This window comes from Microcebus murinus, chromosome 18, assembly GCF_040939455.1.
Source record: "Microcebus murinus isolate Inina chromosome 18, M.murinus_Inina_mat1.0, whole genome shotgun sequence".
In the NCBI taxonomy this organism is placed as follows: domain Eukaryota; kingdom Metazoa; phylum Chordata; class Mammalia; order Primates; family Cheirogaleidae; genus Microcebus; species Microcebus murinus.
In genome coordinates, this window is record NC_134121.1 from 7,092,370 (window position 1) to 7,111,056 (window position 18,687).

The following is an 18,687-nucleotide window of genomic DNA, read 5'->3' on the forward strand; positions in this document are numbered from 1 at the left end:
CTACCTAGGTAAATATATTAATAAAAGACAGTACAGATGTATTTTTGTTTATAACTTCTTTTTTCTATCTTATTTAAAATACAACTTCATAAAACAATAATTATAAATCTGTGAGGATGAGCACACAACATATAAAGATATAATTTGTAATAACAGTATTCTCAGAGTAGGAGCTGCATAGGAGCAAAGTTTTGTATACTATTGAAATTAAGTTGGTATTAATGTGAACTAGATTGTTACAAATTGTGATGTTAATTATAATCCCCAGGGCAACCACTAATAATTAATGGTTATTAATGGTTATCAGGTTATTAATTAAATAACTTGAAATATATAGTAAAACTATCTTAGTCCATTTTGTGGTGCTATACCAAAACACCGCACACTAGGTAATTATAATCAACAGAAATTTATTGCCTCATGGTTTAGAGGTTGGGAAGTCCAAGTCAAGGGTCTGGTATCTGGCAAAGATGTTTTTGCTGCATCATACTATGGCAGAAGGGCAAAGAGAGGGCAAGAGAGAGAGAAAAAGGGAGAATTTGTCCTTTCATAAGGAAGGCACTCCTGTGATAACAGCATTAATCTATTCATGACAGCTTCCCTTATGACCTAAACACCTCCCTTTACTGACTAAACACCTCCCAACACTGTTGCATTGGGGATTAAGTTTCTAACATATGATATTTTGGGGGGACACATTCAAAGTATAGCAAAGAGAAATGACAAAGGAATATAAGTGACACACCAAAAAATACCTGTTTAACACAAAAGAAGGCAGTAATAGAAGAATTAAGAAAAAAAATACATAAGCTATAGAAAACAAATATAAAAATAACAGCAGCCCTTTTTACATTAACTGTAAATGGATTTAACTCTCCAATTAAAAGGCAGAGATTGGAAGAAAGGATAAGTACAACATTATCCAACTATATGCTGTCAACAAGAAACTCATTTTAGATTCTAAGACACAAACAGGTTTAAAGGCAAAGAATGGAAAAAAATATTTCATACCAAAGGAGAGCTGGAAGGGTTATACTAATATCTGACAAAATGGACTTTCAGATAAATTGTTAATAGAGACAAAAAAAAAAAAAAAAAAGACACTATATAATGATAAAAGAGTGAATTCATCAATAAGATATAACAATTATAAATGCAGCGCTCCAAAATATATAACGTAAAACTGATAGAATTAAAGAGATAAATAGATGACTCAACAATCATGGATAGAGACTTCACTACTATACTTCAAACAATGGATAGAACAACTAGGTAGAAGATTGGTAAGGAAATCTAAGAGATGAAAGACATCATAAACTGTCTAGACTTAACAGACATATACAGAACTGTTTACCAAACAACACAGTACACATCCATCTCAATTGCACATGGAATATTCTCCAGTATAAACCATATTTCAGGCTACAAAACAAGGCTCAATAAATTTTGAAAGGCTGAAAGCATACAAAGTATGCTCTCTAACTACAATGGAATTAAATTAAAAATGAATAATGAAAGAAATTTAGAAAATTCATAAGTAAGTGGAAATTAAAGAACCTGTTTTTAAATAACCACTGGATCAAAGAAGAAACCAGAAAGGAAATTAGAAAATACTTTTATATGAGTGTAAATGAAAACACAACATATCAAAACTTATGGGAGGTAGCTAATGCAGTGCTCAAAGGGAAATTTATAGCAGTTGATGCATACATATCTCCAGTCAATAACCTAACATTTCACCTTAAGAAACTAGAAAAAGTAACTAAACTTTCACCTTAAGAAACTAGAAAAGGATCACCTTAAGAAACTAAACCCAACCAAGCAGAAGAAGGAAATTAATAACGATTATAGCAGCAATGAATGAAATAGGGAATGAAACCTCTAGCTAGACTATTGACAAATCTTTCCTTAGAAAATAAGAAAGAAGACTCAAATTACTAACGTCAAGGATGAAAGGGGACATTTCTACTGATTGATGGAAATGTTTTATAATTAGATAATGCTGATGGTTATATGACATTATAAATATACTTTAAAAAATCCCATTGAATTGTACACTAAAGTGATGAGTTTTATGTCTTGTGAATCATATCCTAATTAAAAATTGCCAAGAAAGCCTAATTACAATATGAGCCATGGAAAAGATTTTGAAGAATAAAGCTTTTTTTAAAAAAAGACACTATATAGTACAGATGCTTTCCTAAAGATCATTCCTGTCAGTCCTACCTTACATCCACGAACTGCCTCTCTCATATCCACTTTGCCCCACACTATATGCAAAATCTTCATTTTGACTGAAAACCATGTTGGATCAAGAAAACAGAAAGGAGACCCCTTTTTCCAGCCCTTCTGCCACCAAAGGACAGACAGTAATTATATCTGTTTTCTCACCTACGTCATATTCAAAAGATGTGTATCAGTCCAATCATTAGAACTCTCCAGAAAGTCAATCTGTCAAATTAGTCCTCATTATCTATCAGTTAGATATATTTTTTGAGGACTTGAGGGAGAAGGGGCCCTATAAATGAAAGCATCGACCATGTCTTCCAGATGTCTATGGCTTTCCTGTCATCAAGAACCAGCACGAATGCGATGTCGGGGCTGCCGTTCAATGAAAACAGGTGTTGCCTGAGGTCTCACAGCAGCAGTGGAGTGGGAGACTCATGAAGTGATGGAATGGTGACCGAATTGCTGAGTTTTCTGGAAACAAATTATTTTCCAGTAACTAACTAAATCCTACTGAATCTTGCTAAGAAGGTTTTAAAAACATATAATTGCCATTTTCAGGTGGTATCATAAAGTTTGACTCCTTCCTTGAGATCAAGGCTTGATAGTCCAGATGACATGCTAAAAGGCTCACTGATAATTATCTAAGGGTTGGCAAAATCACTGAACACAAGCCCCTCCTGGCACCCACCTGTCAATAATTCAGTCACACACCACAGACAGCGGGCATGCACACACACGCGCGTACCCCCTTACACCTTCCCTAAGACCAGTGTGCCTGTCTCAAAGGTTCCTAGGAGGGTATAAGGATATCTGGTGCCATAAATTACCAAAGATAAATATACCCTGAAAGATCCCTTGGAAACTCCACTCACTTTTTAAATCAATTAAGATAGCATTTAGTTTCCTGGAAATGTTGATAATGCACTCAGGGGAAGACGCGTTATTCACATAGTATAAGAGTAGGGTGGAGCAGCCTGATACCCAGGACCATGGCAGAGTCATTAATCGACCACAATACCCTTTCCAAATAAGCCCAGATGTGACTTCAGAATACTTACTAATTGGCTCCAAGCAGCCACCACCGCTACCCTTGAATTGAAATGTAAAATGAAATCCATTTGCTGTCCTGAAATAGAATCTGGCCCACAGACATCTAGATATTAGCTCCTTTTCTTAAAGGCCTTGGCTGTTTTTAAACCTTTGGCACTTGGATCATTTTAAGCTTTTATGAGCACAAGCTTCCTGGATAAAGACCAAGCCCAAGAAACTTCTGGCATTATTTGGGATGGCTCTGCTAGTATTCATATGTCTGGTCAATAATAGGTATGCCATAACATAAACATAAAATTTCAATAACTTCTCAAAACCCACGTCTAGCAGAATTATTTCTCGAGAGAAACAAGCAACGGGGCAGAGGGAATGGCCAGAGACGATGGTGGGAAAGTGGGCGCCAGGTGGAAAAGGAGGGAAGCAGAAGTGGGTGAGGCACAGAGGGGATGCGAGGTCGGCAGGGGACAGAGGGCCTGGCCAAGCCCCCAGGCCGGGCTGTGACAGGGAGGGGGGAGCACCAGGTCTGTCGGTCCGGGCTGCAGCGGCACCTACCTTGGGTGCTTGAAGGCCATCAGGCAGCGCTCGTACTTGCCCACCATGCTCCAGGCCATGACCAGCCCGTCAGTGCTGCCCGACAGGATATGCCACTCGTCAAAAAACAGGCATTTCACCGCTCCCTCGTGGCCACTGAGAGTCTGCAGGAAAAGATGCCGCTGCTGTCAGCCCCTCTTCAACTCAGACCGTGCCCCCTCCAAGAACCAAAGCTGGGGCTGCCTCAGATGAATCCCAGAGCCACCCACGGGCACGTGCCTGAGCCGACCTTCCCGTTGCTCTGCGAGCCCAGCGGCGCCCACGCCTCCCTCTCTCAAAGTCTCTCTCCCCAGCTACGGGGGAACGAGCTCCACTGGGTCTGTGGCTGGGCAGACCCCATCTTCTTGGAGCACCGGAGAGGGCCAGAGAGGGCTGTCTGTCCTCTGCTGTCAGACGAGTGACAGGAAGGTGCCCCAACCGCTCTTCGCCTGGACCCGGAGTGCAAGGGGCACCCCGTGCCTGCAGCTGCTGGTTCCACCACAGTGAAAGACTGGCGGGGAAAATCCACGAGCCAAGCCAGCCCCCTTTTCACTATGATCCTGTGTTCCGGGTGCAAATGAGATATCAGCACCACCCACTAAGGCCAGGGCTTCAAATCCAGCAAGAACATGTTCCGTGAGCACCCAATCACTCTCAACACTGCCCGTGCTCTCTCCTCATTAGCAAGTAAGGAGAAAAGAAATGTCTGTTCATCCCCCAGTGTTTTCTCCTTACAACCAGAGTAAGGAGGGGGAAAATGCCTTGTTCATCCCCTCATTCTACCTCTCATCAGGGTAGAATACTCTGGAAGAGAGAAAGGCGCCTTACCTCTGCTGCCCTGCAAAGGCCCTAAGGCCCTGCTGCGTCAGAACCCGCCTCCCACTCTGCACCCAGGATGGCGAGGGTCGCACGCAGGCCGGGCCCTTCCCTCCACGGACTCAGAGTGCCCCCTTTGGGGCCTCCCCCAGGATGGCCTGGGAGCTGTGTGGGGATCCCTCCGTCCTCCAATCCGTCACCACCACGGCCCGCCCCAGCCGCCCGCCCCCTCACCTTGACAAGCTGGGCCATGGCAACGTGCCACACTTTGACTATCCCTCGCTCACAGCTGCTCACAATGTAGGTGTCATTGATCCTGGTGGCCAGGATGGGGTCTTTGTGTTTAAATGTCTTCAGGCACTTCCCTGTGTCTAAATCCCATTCTGAAGAGGAGAAGGAGAGAGGAAGAGAGACAGGAGGAGAGGGGAGGTGAGGGGGCAGCCGTTCCAGCGCCGTTCCACCCCCCATCGCAGAAGCAAGGACCAGCCCAGCCCTTCAAATCAGACCCCAGAAGGCCCTGGCTTGGCCTGCAGCCCCAGCGCAGGCTCGCCACCAGCTCCACACACCGGCAACACGGCCGCCCAGCCCTGGGTGGCCCCTGGGGGAGCTGGCACTGCAGAAGACCTTGGCTCTGACCTAGAACTTAGCCTTGGGGTCCACGTGCTAGACGGCTTGTCTGCAATAAGCCTGTTCCTCAAGCCTGAAAGAATGCTTGCTGTGGGATAGAGCTGATGAAACCCATGGCTACGCTTGGTGTTGTCATTCCTCCCGGACACTGTCTTCCTGACCCACACTTTCCATCCTCAGAAGAAAAGAAAGTTGTCTACCTTCACTTATATTTTTAAATACTTCTGAATCTGACTTTTGGACTTTATAGAGCTGCTGCTTCCACACCGATGGGCTAGAGCAGCTTCCTGGCACCCTGCAGGTGGTGGGTGGGGAGGAGAGTGGAGGGCGGTGGGGGAACAGAGCTGAAAGGAAGGGTCTGACAGTGGGCACCCTGAATGCAGGAATGGAACATTAAAGTCTGCTTCCTCAGTCCCCAAGCACCTTCCTCCCTAGGCAAGAGACTGAGTGGCTGGAGACAAAGATAACTGTGGCTGACACTTACGTGGGACAATGAGCCAGGAACCATTCAAGCTGGTTACAATAACAATACATGGATTAACTCACCTTCGTGAGACAGGTACTATGATTATTTCCCACTACAAAGTTGAGGAAACTGAGGCACAGAAAGGTTCAGTTACCTCCTGAAGGTCCCACAGGTGGTGCATGGCAGAGCTGGGATTTGAACCCAGGGAATCTGGACCCAGACACCATGCTTTTAACCATTTATGCTAGGTTAACTCTAACTATGTTAAGTATGCTTTTCTTCACTTATTTCTTATGTATATATCTTGGCCCATTTATAAAATTACCAGTGAGAAAATTGAAAGATGAATTAAAAGATTCACTGGTAAGGTGAATTTTAAAGAATTCTAAAAGTGAAGGGTTACCTTTCAGGTCTCTAATAGTCTCCTTTCTCCTTGTTCATTCTATTTTTGCAATCCAGGCAGGCTGGTGGCCAGGACCAGGATTAGGGTGAAGCGAGAGAGATTTTGAAATTTGTTCATCATGGATTTTGTGCGCTAATTTTGCCTTTTTAAGTATTGCACTGAAATGTGTATCTTGATCACTGAGGAGTTGTTTGGTGCCCCCTTAAATTTTACATCTCAGGCAAGGGCCTAACTCCTCACCCCCAGTCCTGGCCCTACCGGTGGCCCGAGAGCCTCTTCCTGCCTACTGGGGGCCGCGCTGCCCTTCCATCTCAACCCTCCCCTCAGTGGCTCTCACCCTTTCCGCGGCCTCCTCAAGGCAGTCTTGGCAATGACTCTTGGTCAGGCCGGGCGGGGAGAGGAGGTGGAGTGAGATTTCCTAAGCACCGCCCCTGTCCCTCATCACCTTCCACCTGCTCCTAACCTGCTGTGGCTCCCCAGGCTCCTTGATTCTCTTCTCTTTTCACCCTTCCCTGTTATTCTTCTAGGGGGAATCTTTTCTGTACCTGGGGTTCCCACCTTTCACTATGACTGACAGCTACCAGGTGCACATATCTGGGAGCCCGGACCAACATATCCACAACTGCACCTGCCTTCCAGTAATTCTCACCTGGGCGCCCTCAGGAATCTCATCGTCCATATATTAGCTCTCTATGGCTGCTATGATGAATGCCCACAGCTTAGCGGCTGAAAACAACACCAATGTGGCATCTAATGGAAATCCAGTGTGATGATACAAGGCTAAAACCAAGGTGTCTGCAGGGACACTTTCCTTCACGGAGGGTCGGGGAGCCGGGGGACACCCGTTTCCCTGCCCGTCTTCTAGAGGCTGCCCACACTCCTTGGCCCGTGGCCCCTTCCTCCAGCAATGCCGTGTCTCTCTGACCATTCAATCTTCCATGGTCACATCTCCCTTTCGTCATAGCCCAGACAGATTCTGTGTTTAAGGATGCGTGTGATTATATTGGGCCCACCCCAATAACTCAGGATAATCTCCCCGATTTAAGCTGTTAAGTGGATCACATCTGTGAAATCCCTTTTGCCAGGTGAGATGACATAGTCACAGATTTCAAGGATTAGGACGTAAACATTTTTGGTTGGCCATTATTGTGCCTACCATACTCAATATGTCCAAAGCTGAACCTGTGACCTCCTCCCCATTCTCACCCTACCCTGTTCTTCCCCTGGAGTCCCTATTTCCATTAATGGCTTTTCCATATACCCAGTAGCTTTATCATCTCTGCTCCTCCACCTTCCTTGCTTTTCCTATCCAGTTTGGGGTAAAACCTGCCAATTCCCCCTGAGGGCTCTCCCTTTGGTCTGGCCCATGGAATGCAAAGTCACATCTGTCCAGTCTCTTCCCACTTGCTTGCTCTCAGATAACAGAAGACACCGTGGCAGTTGTCTAGACCAAACAGCATCTTAACTTGTCCCCTCTCTCCACATAGTCACCTCTCTCTGAATCTTTCTTCCAAACTGTCACTGGAGTTCTCTCTCTAAAGTACACATTTGATCACGTCAGTTCCCAACTTAAAATGCATTCCTGGCTTTCCATGCCCCCAGGATGCAGCGCAGCTTTGTTCCTTGCTGCAGAGGCCCTTTATGATCTGGCCCCACACAGAGTTACCAGCCTTACCTACAGCGCCACAACCGACAGTCCCGCCACACGAAACAGCACCTCAAGACCACACTCAGAGAGCCCATGCCTGCACACCTTTCCCGACTTCACTCTTATTCGTACAGTCCCTTAGAACTCTGCATGTGCTTAGGAGCATGTGATTTAGAGACCGTGGTCTTGGGTGTGCACCCCCCTGACCACCACTTAGCAGCTTGATTGGAGCAAGTTGTTTTTCTCTATGAGTTTTGGATTCCTCATCAGCATCCACCTCATGGAGCGCTTGTGAGGATGAAATAAGATAATATATAGAAAGCAACTGTCACAGTGCCCGTCACAAAGTTGGCACTCTCACTAAATGGCAGCTGCTATCGTTCATGCATTTATCATATGCCCCATTCTATATCCACGCATCTGCTTCCACTGAGAGGCTGTGAGCCTCTCGAGGAAATAAAAAGCCATATTGAAGGGATTGTGTCATATTCACTTTCTCCTCGTCAGCACCTAGCGCAGCATGTCTCACACTGTAGGGACTCGGCAGCATGGAACAGACAGGCTGGTGGAGATATGCAGTGTGGACGGATGGATGGATGGATAAAAGAATAAACGATTGCCTCTAGAAATGAGCAAAACAAGCATTTTGGTGACCCATGGATTTGGGGAAACTTCTTAGAAAGTTTTAAGGCATTTCTTTCTCACCTTTCACCTGGCAATCTTTTGCTCCCGATGCTAGCCTGTTCTTATACAAATCTATGCAAGTGATCGTCCCCTGGTGGCCATTGAAGATTCGTACACAACTCCCACTTTTCAGATCCCAGTATCTGCAGGAATGAAGCCAAAAAAAAGTTTTTGAGATTTTCTGAGGGCCCAAGGGATCATCCCATACAGAGTCCCTTTAGATCAGTAAGTAGTTGGAAAGCAGCAGAGTTTCATGGTTAAACTTAGAGCTCGAGGCCCGGATTCGGATGCCAGTCACAGCACCTATTTGGTGTAACTTAGAGAAAGTTACTTTATTTCTATGTCAGCCTCATTTCCTCATTGGTGAAGCAAAAGTGATAATAATAGTAGCTACCTCACACTGGTTTTGTGAAGAATTAAGTGCACTAATGCAGTGATTGTCAACCAGGGGGGGATTTCTACCCTGAGGGACCATTTGGAAACATCTAGAGACAGTTTTCGTGGTCACAAGAGGGCAGGGAAGTGCCACTGGCATCTAGTGCGTGGCAGCCAGTGATGCTGCCAAACACCCGATGTTGCACAGGGCAGCCCCACAGCAGAGGATTTTCCAGCCCGAGCTGTCAATAGTGTGGAAGTTGAGAAACTCTGTACTAATGCATGTGACGTTAGAACAGTAACTAACTCGTGGAAAATGCCTGAGAATATTAGGTGGTTTTAGGTGGAAGAGTCCCTGGAATGACCACCAGGCTTAGAATGCATGGCACTGACTCAACGGTGGAAATGATCTTCAAACAAAAGCGAGAGAATAATCTACCACAGTCATTTAGTATATCTATCTGTCCCTATGTATATCTAAAGCATATCTAAGAGATATGGGAACATGTATGAGTCACACATTCATTAATTTATTTACCGAAGATGAGGTCTCAATAAGTTGCCTAGGCTGGCCTGGGAACTCATGGACTCAAGTGACCCTCCCACCTCAGCCTCATCAGCAGCTGGGACAGCAGACGTGTGCCACTCTGCCTCTCAACTGTCACTGTTACAGACGTCCACGTCAGCCAGGCTGCGTTAGTGACAGGACAAAGTGAAATGTTAAGATAATGTGCTCCGGAGGCAGGCTGCCTGAGGCCCAGTCCCAGGTGCATGACTTACTAGCTATGTGATCTTGGGTAAGTAACAGAACCACCCTGTACCTCAGTTTCACCATCTGTAAATTGGGGAATAATGGTATTTACTGCTCTTAAGTTACTGTGAGTCTTGGAACATAATAAATGATTAATAAATGTTTCTTTTGCATTTTTTTTGAATATGTTAAGCATTTTCTTCTAATATTCCCAAAGGTCCGGCAGCCTTACCAATGTCTTACCGGTCTGTCAGAGCCTAATCTGCAGCCACAGTGCACAGAGCAATGTCCCAGTGCTCTGAAAGAAAGCATGTTTCAAATTTCCGTTTCCAACAACATGGCAGGCCCTGTGTCCAGGTTAATTTCCTTCATTTATGCAGGAAACTGTTCACTTCATTTAAAAATAAACAAATAAAATGTAAACCCTACATTACACCACATACAAAGTTGAGCTGCAAATGTTTTAAAGAACTGAATGTGAAAGGTGAAACTATAACCTTGATAGAAGAAAAGAAAATAATACAAAATATCTCTGTGACCTAGAAGTGGGAAGAACCACAGACATGAGAGGGGGAAAAAAAAACCTGATAAAGTGATAAATTTTATTACATCCATATTAGGAATTTTTGTTCAACAAAGGATACTATGAACAAAGCTAATAGATAAATTAAGCAATAGAGATGATATCTGCAATTTTAAAACTAACAAAAGAGTAATATATATAAGGAAATATAAGGAACTGCAAATCACTAAGAAAATTAGAGTGGCCCCAATAGAAAAGTAGGCAAAGGACATGATCAGACAATTTATAATACAAAAGAAGAAGTCACAAAAAGGAATCAGCAAACTCATTAGTAATGTGTGTGGATATGATTTTACACATATTCATTTGGCAGAAATTAGAAAGCTAGATAGTGTCCAACATTGGTCTGTAAGCAGAGACACATGGTCCTGCTGGGAAGCGTGCAGACTGGTATGGTCATTCCAGACTTCAGTCTGGTACTGAAGTTAGTTAAACTAGGTGCTGCTAACCTATGTCTCAGCAAGTCCACTCCTGGGTTCATATTCCTAAAAAGAACCTCACAGTGTCCACGAAGGGACATATACAAAGATGTTCAATACAGCAATATTCGCAGACAACCTAGCCCATCGCTAGAGAAGCAAGTTGCCAAACCATGTATGCAGGCCACAGAGTGCTACACAACAGCTATAAACAGCTGACTAGATGCATGATAATAGATGAATCTTTGAAACATAGGCTAGGTGCAAAAGTTAGAAACCAAGAGGGGGTTACCACAATACCATGGGTGTGAATTATAAATACATGCACAAAATACTTCAGCACACATTTTGAAAGATCACATAAATAAATAAAAAGATACACATTAAGAAAGATTAGGTGATAATTCATGCGGGGAAGAGAACTGGAATGAAGAATAGAGATGAATGAATGAATGAATACAGGAATGGAGCCTTATACAGACCAGTAATAATAATATGACATGAACTGAGAAGTATAATCAGCTCAATCCTCTGTATTCAAAGTCCAAAAATGAATTAAAACAAACAAAAAGGATTTAGATGGAAGTGTAAAGTTCCAAGAATAGCTAAAACACTCTGCAGATGAATGAGATGGGGGACTTGCCCTACTCGATATAAAGACTTTAAAAACTAAAGTAATTAAGACAGTGTGGTATCGACCAAGGATAGTCAAACAGACAAATGAAATAGAATGGAGAGTCCAGAAATAGAAATATATTGACACTTGTCTTATGACAAAGCCAGTAACACAGAGCAGTGGAGGAAAAGACAGTCTTTTCCATAAATGGTGCTGAGATAATTGGGTATCCAAATAGGAAGGAATTGGACTCCTACCTCATGCCATGACAAAAACTAGGTTTTTTTGAAACATTAGGTAAATTTAAGACCTAAAGATGAAAGACAAAACAAAAAAATTAAAAAATAATTTTTTAAACTTTAAAAAAGATACCACAGGAGGCTATCTTATGACTTTAAGGTAGCGAAGGAATCTTAACATGTCGCAGAGAGCATTAACCATTTACAAATGCTACTACATCAAAGTTAAGAATTCCTGTTCATGGAAAGATACCACAGTGAAATGACAAGTCTCAAATTAGAAAAAGAAATTTGCAACACAAAAATAAAGAATTAGTATCCAGAAATTACAAAAAAATCGTATGAATCAAAAAGAAAAGGATATATAAATCAACAAAAAAGTGCAAAAAAAATAAATAAAGCACTGAACATCAATTTATAGAAGAGGAAGCACAAATGGGTCCAAAACATATTATGATGGTGAATTTTAGGTGTCAATGTGGAAGGTGTTATTGGATGAGGTTAACATTTAAATCAGTGAACGTTGAGCAAAGCAGACTGCCCTCCGTAATGTGGGTGGGCCCCGTATGGTCAGCTGAAGGCCTGAATAGAACCAAAGTCTGATTTCCCCAAGCAAGAGGGAATTCTCCAACAGGTGGCCTTGGGCTTCATCAGTACCGTCAGCTCTCCTGGTGTCCAGCCTCCTGGCCCACACTGCAGATTTTGGGCTTGTCAGCCTTCATGATCATGCAAGTCAAGGCCTTATAATAAATCTCTTTCTATGTTTCTATATGTATACAAATCCCATTGGTTCATAACTCTGACTAATACACATACAAAAAGGTGTTCAACTTCATTAGCAATTAATTAAGATTAAAACCCCAATAAAACCCACTGGGTTTTATTCAATACCCATCAGATCGACAAAACTGTTAAAGACTGACGATACTAAGCATTGGTGAGGATCTATAACAAGGGATATTCTCATAACCTGCTGGTGGGAATGTAAATTAACACAACCACTTTGGAAACCAGTTTAGTACTCCTTCCTAGGAATGCTCCTGCTAAGAATATACCTTTAAAAAAACTCATGCACGTGAGCACCAAACAACATGTCCATGGCAGCATTCTTTGAAAGAATTAAAAACTAGAAACAGTGCAAATGTTCGCCAAGGGAAAAATACATAAATGAGTTATGATACAATCATCCAATAAAATACTATAACTCCATCAAAATAAATTAATTTGTTACCCAAATCATACGGGTGAATCTCAAAAACACAGTTCAATGTAAGAATTGAGTACTGATGAATTCTAAAAATATGATTCTATTTATATTAAGGTCAAAAATGGGCAAAAGTAATTAATATATTTGGAGATATATAAGCAGAAAGTGAAAACTATAAAGAGATACCAAGGGAATAATTAGTATAAAACTTAGGACAACATTACCTCTGGTTGGAAGGAAGAAAGAAGCAAGAAGAGAAGGACACAGGAGAGTTGTGGAGCATGGTTACCTCCTATTTCTTGGCCTGAGTAATGGGTATATGGATGTTAATTGAATTGTTTAAAAATATATGTATAAATACATTTTAAACACTATTTTGCTTCTATACTGTATTTTATTCCCACAAAAAACTACTTACCCCTGAAGGAATCTATAAGAAGAAATATAAATTATGTCTTCATCTATGAACGCTAAAAAAAAGAAACCTTTCCGATTCATAGTAATCAACTAGAAAATATATCTGATAATTGTTACAAATCTATTTCATCCAAAGTTTAAACGATATGTAAATGCTTGTATTTTACACTGCCAAAAGAAAAACGTTGTAGGTATTCTAGAAGTCAGTACCACTTTTCAATAAATATAAATAGGAAAAAGCAGCCGCACTCCTTCCACAAGCTGCCTTGGGGCCCCAGGTGGATGGGGACCCTGTCCTCAGACCTCTCACCTGATACTTAGATCATAACTTCCGCTTAGGAGAAACTTTTCCTCCTCACGCAAGAAGAGGGCCCGGACACTCCCGGCGTGGCCCCGGAACTCCATGGGTAACTTCGTGAATTGCATGATGTCCAGAAGGTGGATCTTCCGATTAGATGACACGGCCACCAAATCTCCCCCAGCATAGTGGATGACTCTGTTTCTGTCCCACCTGAGTTGCCAGGGGAAAAGGGTTATCCATGAAGGCAGAGTTCAGGTCCTCCCTGGAACTTACATAGCGGGTGACTTTTGCATACAACGGTGGTGCCATGCAAAATTGAAGGCCTTTTGAGAAGGGAGGCAACAGAAGGCGGCTGAGTATTAACAGTCCCTGAGGGAATCCCTACCCTTATACCATGACAAAAATGCATTTCAGGTAGATTTAAAATCTAAAGACACAAGGCAAAATTAAAAAAAAAAAAAAAAATTCTGCTAAGGTATGCTAAATCCCAAAGAGAGAGAATAGAGCATGTAGCATTGCCTAGATTTATTTGACCATGGAAACCTTTCTTCATGGAAAAGCTCAGAGGAACACAGTTGGGAAGCCTTACACACATCGCTTTCTTTTCTTTTTTTCCTTTAATGGATATCCAAGGAGCATACATTAGGCTCAAAGGCCTGTGCTAGTGGGTACCATTGAAAATAAGATATAGACCTGGCAATGCACTTTCAGTGGGCTTATAGTCCAATAAAACCAGGTGAGTTGAACTCATTTTCTTTCTTTCTTTCTTTCTTTCTTTCTTTCTTTCTTTCTTTCTTTCTTTCTTTCTTTCTTTCGACAGAGTCTCATTCTGTTGCCCATGCTAGAGTGCCGTGGCATCAGCCTAGCTCACAGCAACCTCAAATTCCTGGGCTCAAGTGATCCTCCTGCCTCAGCCCCCCGAGTAGCTGGGACTACAGGCATGTGCCACCATGCCAGGCTAATTTTTTCTATATATTTTTAGTTGTCCAGCTCATTTCTTTCTATTTATAGTAGTAACAGGGGTCTCGCTCTTGCTCAGGCTGGTCTTGAACTCCTGACCTCAAACGATCTGCTCGCCTCTGCCTGCGTTGGCGTGAGTCAATGCGCCCGGCCTGAACTAACTTTCAAATCATGGGATTATTAGCAAATAGGTACAATATGTACAGGATAATCAAATAATTATTGTCCACATTTTTTTTATTGTGAAAGAGGACACTATTATTAAGTACACTAGGACTACAGAGTAAAGTGGGATTACTCCAATAAACAGGGATGTATAGTCACTCTAAATAGAGGAGTAATTTTTGACATTTTTTCCTCATTCCGTTTGTCATATCTGGAGTTCAGTCACCGTCTCTTCTACAGAGCAATCATTGCCACACTGTCCACAAAACTCAACTTGGCCTTTCCCTGTCTGCTTTGTCTTCCCCATACTTTCTGGTCTACTTTCAAGATGCAATTTGTTAATAAGATTAATGGCCAAAAATAAAGTAGAGATGGCCCTCCTAAAACCTTATGAATAAAAACCAAAGTCTTAGGTCTAAAGTATGGCAGAAAGTTGATTATTAAAGGGCCTTCTTCTTAATAGTGTAACCAAATAATGTTACATTATGCAATTATTATAAATACAATTTTCATATTTACCATGGAAAGATATCCACAGTAATTTGCTGAATTGGGTTACAGAAATGTATGCAGCATTTCCCCATTTCTATTTAAAATACATGCTATGTGTGCAAAGAGCAAATTCTAGAAGGGGTACACATCAATGTTAATGGTGGTTATCTCTAGGGGACAAGATTGTAGGAGATCTCTGCTTTCTCTATACATTTTCTGGTACTTGGAGGATTTTTTTTCCAATAAGCATATATTACTTCTAAAATTAAAATAATATAATAAAGATAATCCTAGCACTCTGAGAGGCCAAGGCAGGAGGATAGCTTGAGCTCAGGAGTTCGAGACCAGCCTGAGCAACAGGGAGACCCCATCTCTACTAAAAATAGAAAAAATCAGCCAGGCATGGTGGTGGGCATCTGTAGCCTCAGCTACTCAGAAGGCAGAGGCAGGAGATTCACTTGAGCCTAGGAGTCTGAGGCTGCAATGAGGCACAATTATGCTACTACACTCTAGCCTGGGTGACAGAGTGAGACTCAGTCTCAAAAAAATAATAATAATGATAAAAATATCTGAAAAAAATAAAGATTTCATGAATGTGACTTGTGCAAAAGGTTGCTGGTCAGTATACACAAAATTTATAAAGGGAAAGTGTTCTCTACCCACTGCCGAGAACGGTGCAAAATTAAGCACCAATGTCGTGGGAATTCGGGGCTGGAGCTGGAGGGGAGGAGAGGACCACATTTCCAAGCAAACAAGGGCCAGGGGAATCCGGGATGCAAGTGCGAGTGACTGAAGGGTCCCAGAGACCGAGGCTCTGACCCTGGCACCTACATGTCGGAGATGACGCGGACGTTGTAGGTCCCGCAGAAAACGTTTCTCTCCTCCATCATGACCTGCTGAGTTTCCTGGTTCTGGTATGCGGTCCACAGGCTGTAGTCATTCTAACAATGGAATACTTGGAGTCAGAGTATGGCGGCACCTTTACCCACAGTCCCAGACCCCTAGGGTCCCCCTGGCAAAGGCACAGGCCCCGAGGATTCTGGATTCTTCCGTGGAAGTCTGCGGCTGCTGCTGTGTGTGAAGGGGAGGGGCCCAGGAGCAGGCACCAAAGTGATCCACGAGTTAGAGTGCAGAGTCAAGCGGCCTAATTCTACTTTCACCTTTTTATATTTTCTGTGTGTTCTAATTCTATGAACTTTTGAGGCTGAATTCCACATGTCACTGATTATACAACTTTTCCAAAAATGAACTCACAAAGGGTATGACCACGGGTGCCGTGTGCCCGGCCATTGCATGGAAATTGGGGTTTCACAGTTATAGTCCAGGTACCTGAGAGCACAAAGCACACCCATGGGAACTTAAGCCCTGTGTGGAATCACTGCTCACGCTCTATGCATTCGCATCTCCAGGCGTTCACACGTCTGCAACTTCCATCTGTTCTTACAGCTGCCTCACAAGCAGCTCAACATGTTCCTATCAGTTTACAGAAGAGGTGTCTCAGGAAGGAGAAATAAATTTTATCAAGCCTCAACAGGAGTACTCTCCTCTGCTTCTCAATCAATCCATCCATCCTTCCTTCTACCTTCCTTCCTTCTTTCCTTCCTTCCTTCTTTCCTTCCTTCCTTCCTTCTTTCCTTCCTTCCTTCTTTCCTTCCTTCCTTACTTCTACCTTCCTTCCATCTTCCTTCCTTCTTTCCTTTTTCCTTTCTTCCTTTTTCCCTCTTTTCCTTCCTTTCCTCCTTTTGTCTTCCTTCCTTTCTTCCTTCCCTCCGTCCCTCCTTCCTCCATCGCACACTTCCTGAGCAGTTAAGGCATGCCAGGCACGCTAAAGTCTGGCATAGATGACTGAATTGGACTCCCAGTTCCACTTTTCTTCCCAGCCATATACCACCCTCAAAAAGCAGGAAATAACAGTCACACTAGACTGGCAGGGGAAAAAAAGTAGACTGAGTTTATCATGAAAGCAAAGAAGCCCACAGATTGTGTTTGCAGCCCAGAGTCCTCCTGGGAACCTCTCCTCTGAAGTCTCCTTCCAAAACCTTAGCCTTCTCCATGCCTTTAGGCTCTTCCCCGAGGCCCTCTTTCCTCCGCTCACTCTCCTCCTCAATCTTTAACCACATAGCGATGCCCACCGAAAAGTCGGCCCCCAGAGGACTCTGCCAACCTGCCTCCCCTCCAGTGTCCGAGCACCGTCCCATATCCTGGCTTGAATCCAACCCGTCCTCCCAGCTTCTCCTGGCCCAGGCGGGAATTCCCTGGCCTTTGCTCATCTCCTAAGTTTTGTGAGCCCTAGAAGCCACCTGGCAGAGTCATTGGGAGGGAAAAGACCTGGGTTCAAATCCCAGCTCTACCACTGGCCAGAGACTGTGGGCAAGTTTCCCGACATCACATCCTTAATGTCCACATCCATAAACCAGGAGTGATGATCCTCCCTGACCCACGGTGAATACCAAGCAAATGGTGTATGGCCACGCCGTCGGCTCCATGCCTGGCGTGCCACTGTGTTCATGGCCGTCGGCTCCCCTCGGGGCACTCACAGCCTCCTTGGAGACCCCGTAACTGCTTAGTCTCGCTGTTCTCTCCAGTCTCCATGCTGCTTTTCCTATTTCTCTCCCTTTTCTTAACTTATGCGTTCCTAGAACATCGAACACTTCTGAGCAGTCCTTGTTGTTGGGCCATTACTAACTACTTCACCCAAGGAAGAAGGGCATGCATTTTCTTACACTCAATAGAGCAACAGGCTTGGAAAGAGCAGGTCTGCATTCGAATCGTGCCTTTATCACTCAACTGGAGGGGAAATCTTGACCTCTCTGAGCCTCAGTTGTTTTATCTATAAAATAGGTGAGTGGACCAGCTCAGAAATGAAAAATTGCAGGTCCAATGAGATTCACAAATGTGCTTTTTTTCTGGCCCACGTCGTTTTATGAAATGCTTTTATTTGGTTGCCAGCATTTAGGGAAAGAGGTTTCATGTGATAGTTTGGATTTCTATCTTCTCTTGAAGGCCAGATGCTGGGGCAAGCCCACAGCGCCCCAGGGCAATAATCGGCAGGAGCTGAGCAGCAACTGGCTGCTGGGATGGGATCAACTCCCCACTCACCACAGCACAGCCCCCACCCTCCACTGCCCACCGCCCGCTCCTCCCTCGCGTGACCGTCTGTCCCCAGCATGTCTGTCTACGCAGGCTACATCATCTCTCTGGATGCTTTTATCTCTCAAATTCTAATTTATAACATACAACTTCCTCATGGGGAGCTACAGTCAGATCACTCCTCATTTCTTCTTTTTTTTTTTTTTTTTAAGACAGAGTCTCGCTTTGTTGCCCAGGCTAGAGTGAGTGCCGTGGCGTCAGCCTAGCTCACAGCAACCTCAAACTCCTGGCTCAAGCAATCCTGCTGCCTCAGCCTCCCAAGTAGCTGGGACTACAGGCATGTGCCACCATGCCCGGCTAATTTTTTGTATATGTTAGTTGGCCAATTAATTTCTTTCTATTTATAGTAGAGACGGGGTCTCGCTCTTGCTCAGGCTGGTTTCGAACTCCTGACCTTGAGCAATCCGCCCGCCTCGGCCTCCCAGAGAGCCAGGATTACAGGCGTGAGCCACCGCGCCCGGCCCACTCCTCATTTCGTACCCTTTTTGGGCCAGTTGAATAGACTTTGAAACAGAGGGA

General features: G+C 43.6%; 1 protein-coding gene across 2 annotated transcripts in view; it reads right to left on the reverse strand.

The window, feature by feature from the left end:
• The window catches only part of FBXW10B (F-box and WD repeat domain containing 10B), a 41,916-nt gene that overhangs the window by 11,173 nt on the left and 12,056 nt on the right, over positions 1-18,687 (reverse strand). For both annotated transcript variants that reach the window (XM_012747879.3, XM_075994045.1), the window contains exons 7-11: positions 15,850-15,959; positions 13,411-13,611; positions 8,515-8,636; positions 4,900-5,048; positions 3,832-3,974 (exon numbers count right to left, since the gene is read on the reverse strand). In XM_012747879.3, coding sequence (XP_012603333.2) covers positions 3,832-3,974; positions 4,900-5,048; positions 8,515-8,636; positions 13,411-13,611; positions 15,850-15,959 — 725 coding nt within the window. The remainder of the gene's footprint in view (positions 1-3,831; positions 3,975-4,899; positions 5,049-8,514; positions 8,637-13,410; positions 13,612-15,849; positions 15,960-18,687) is intronic.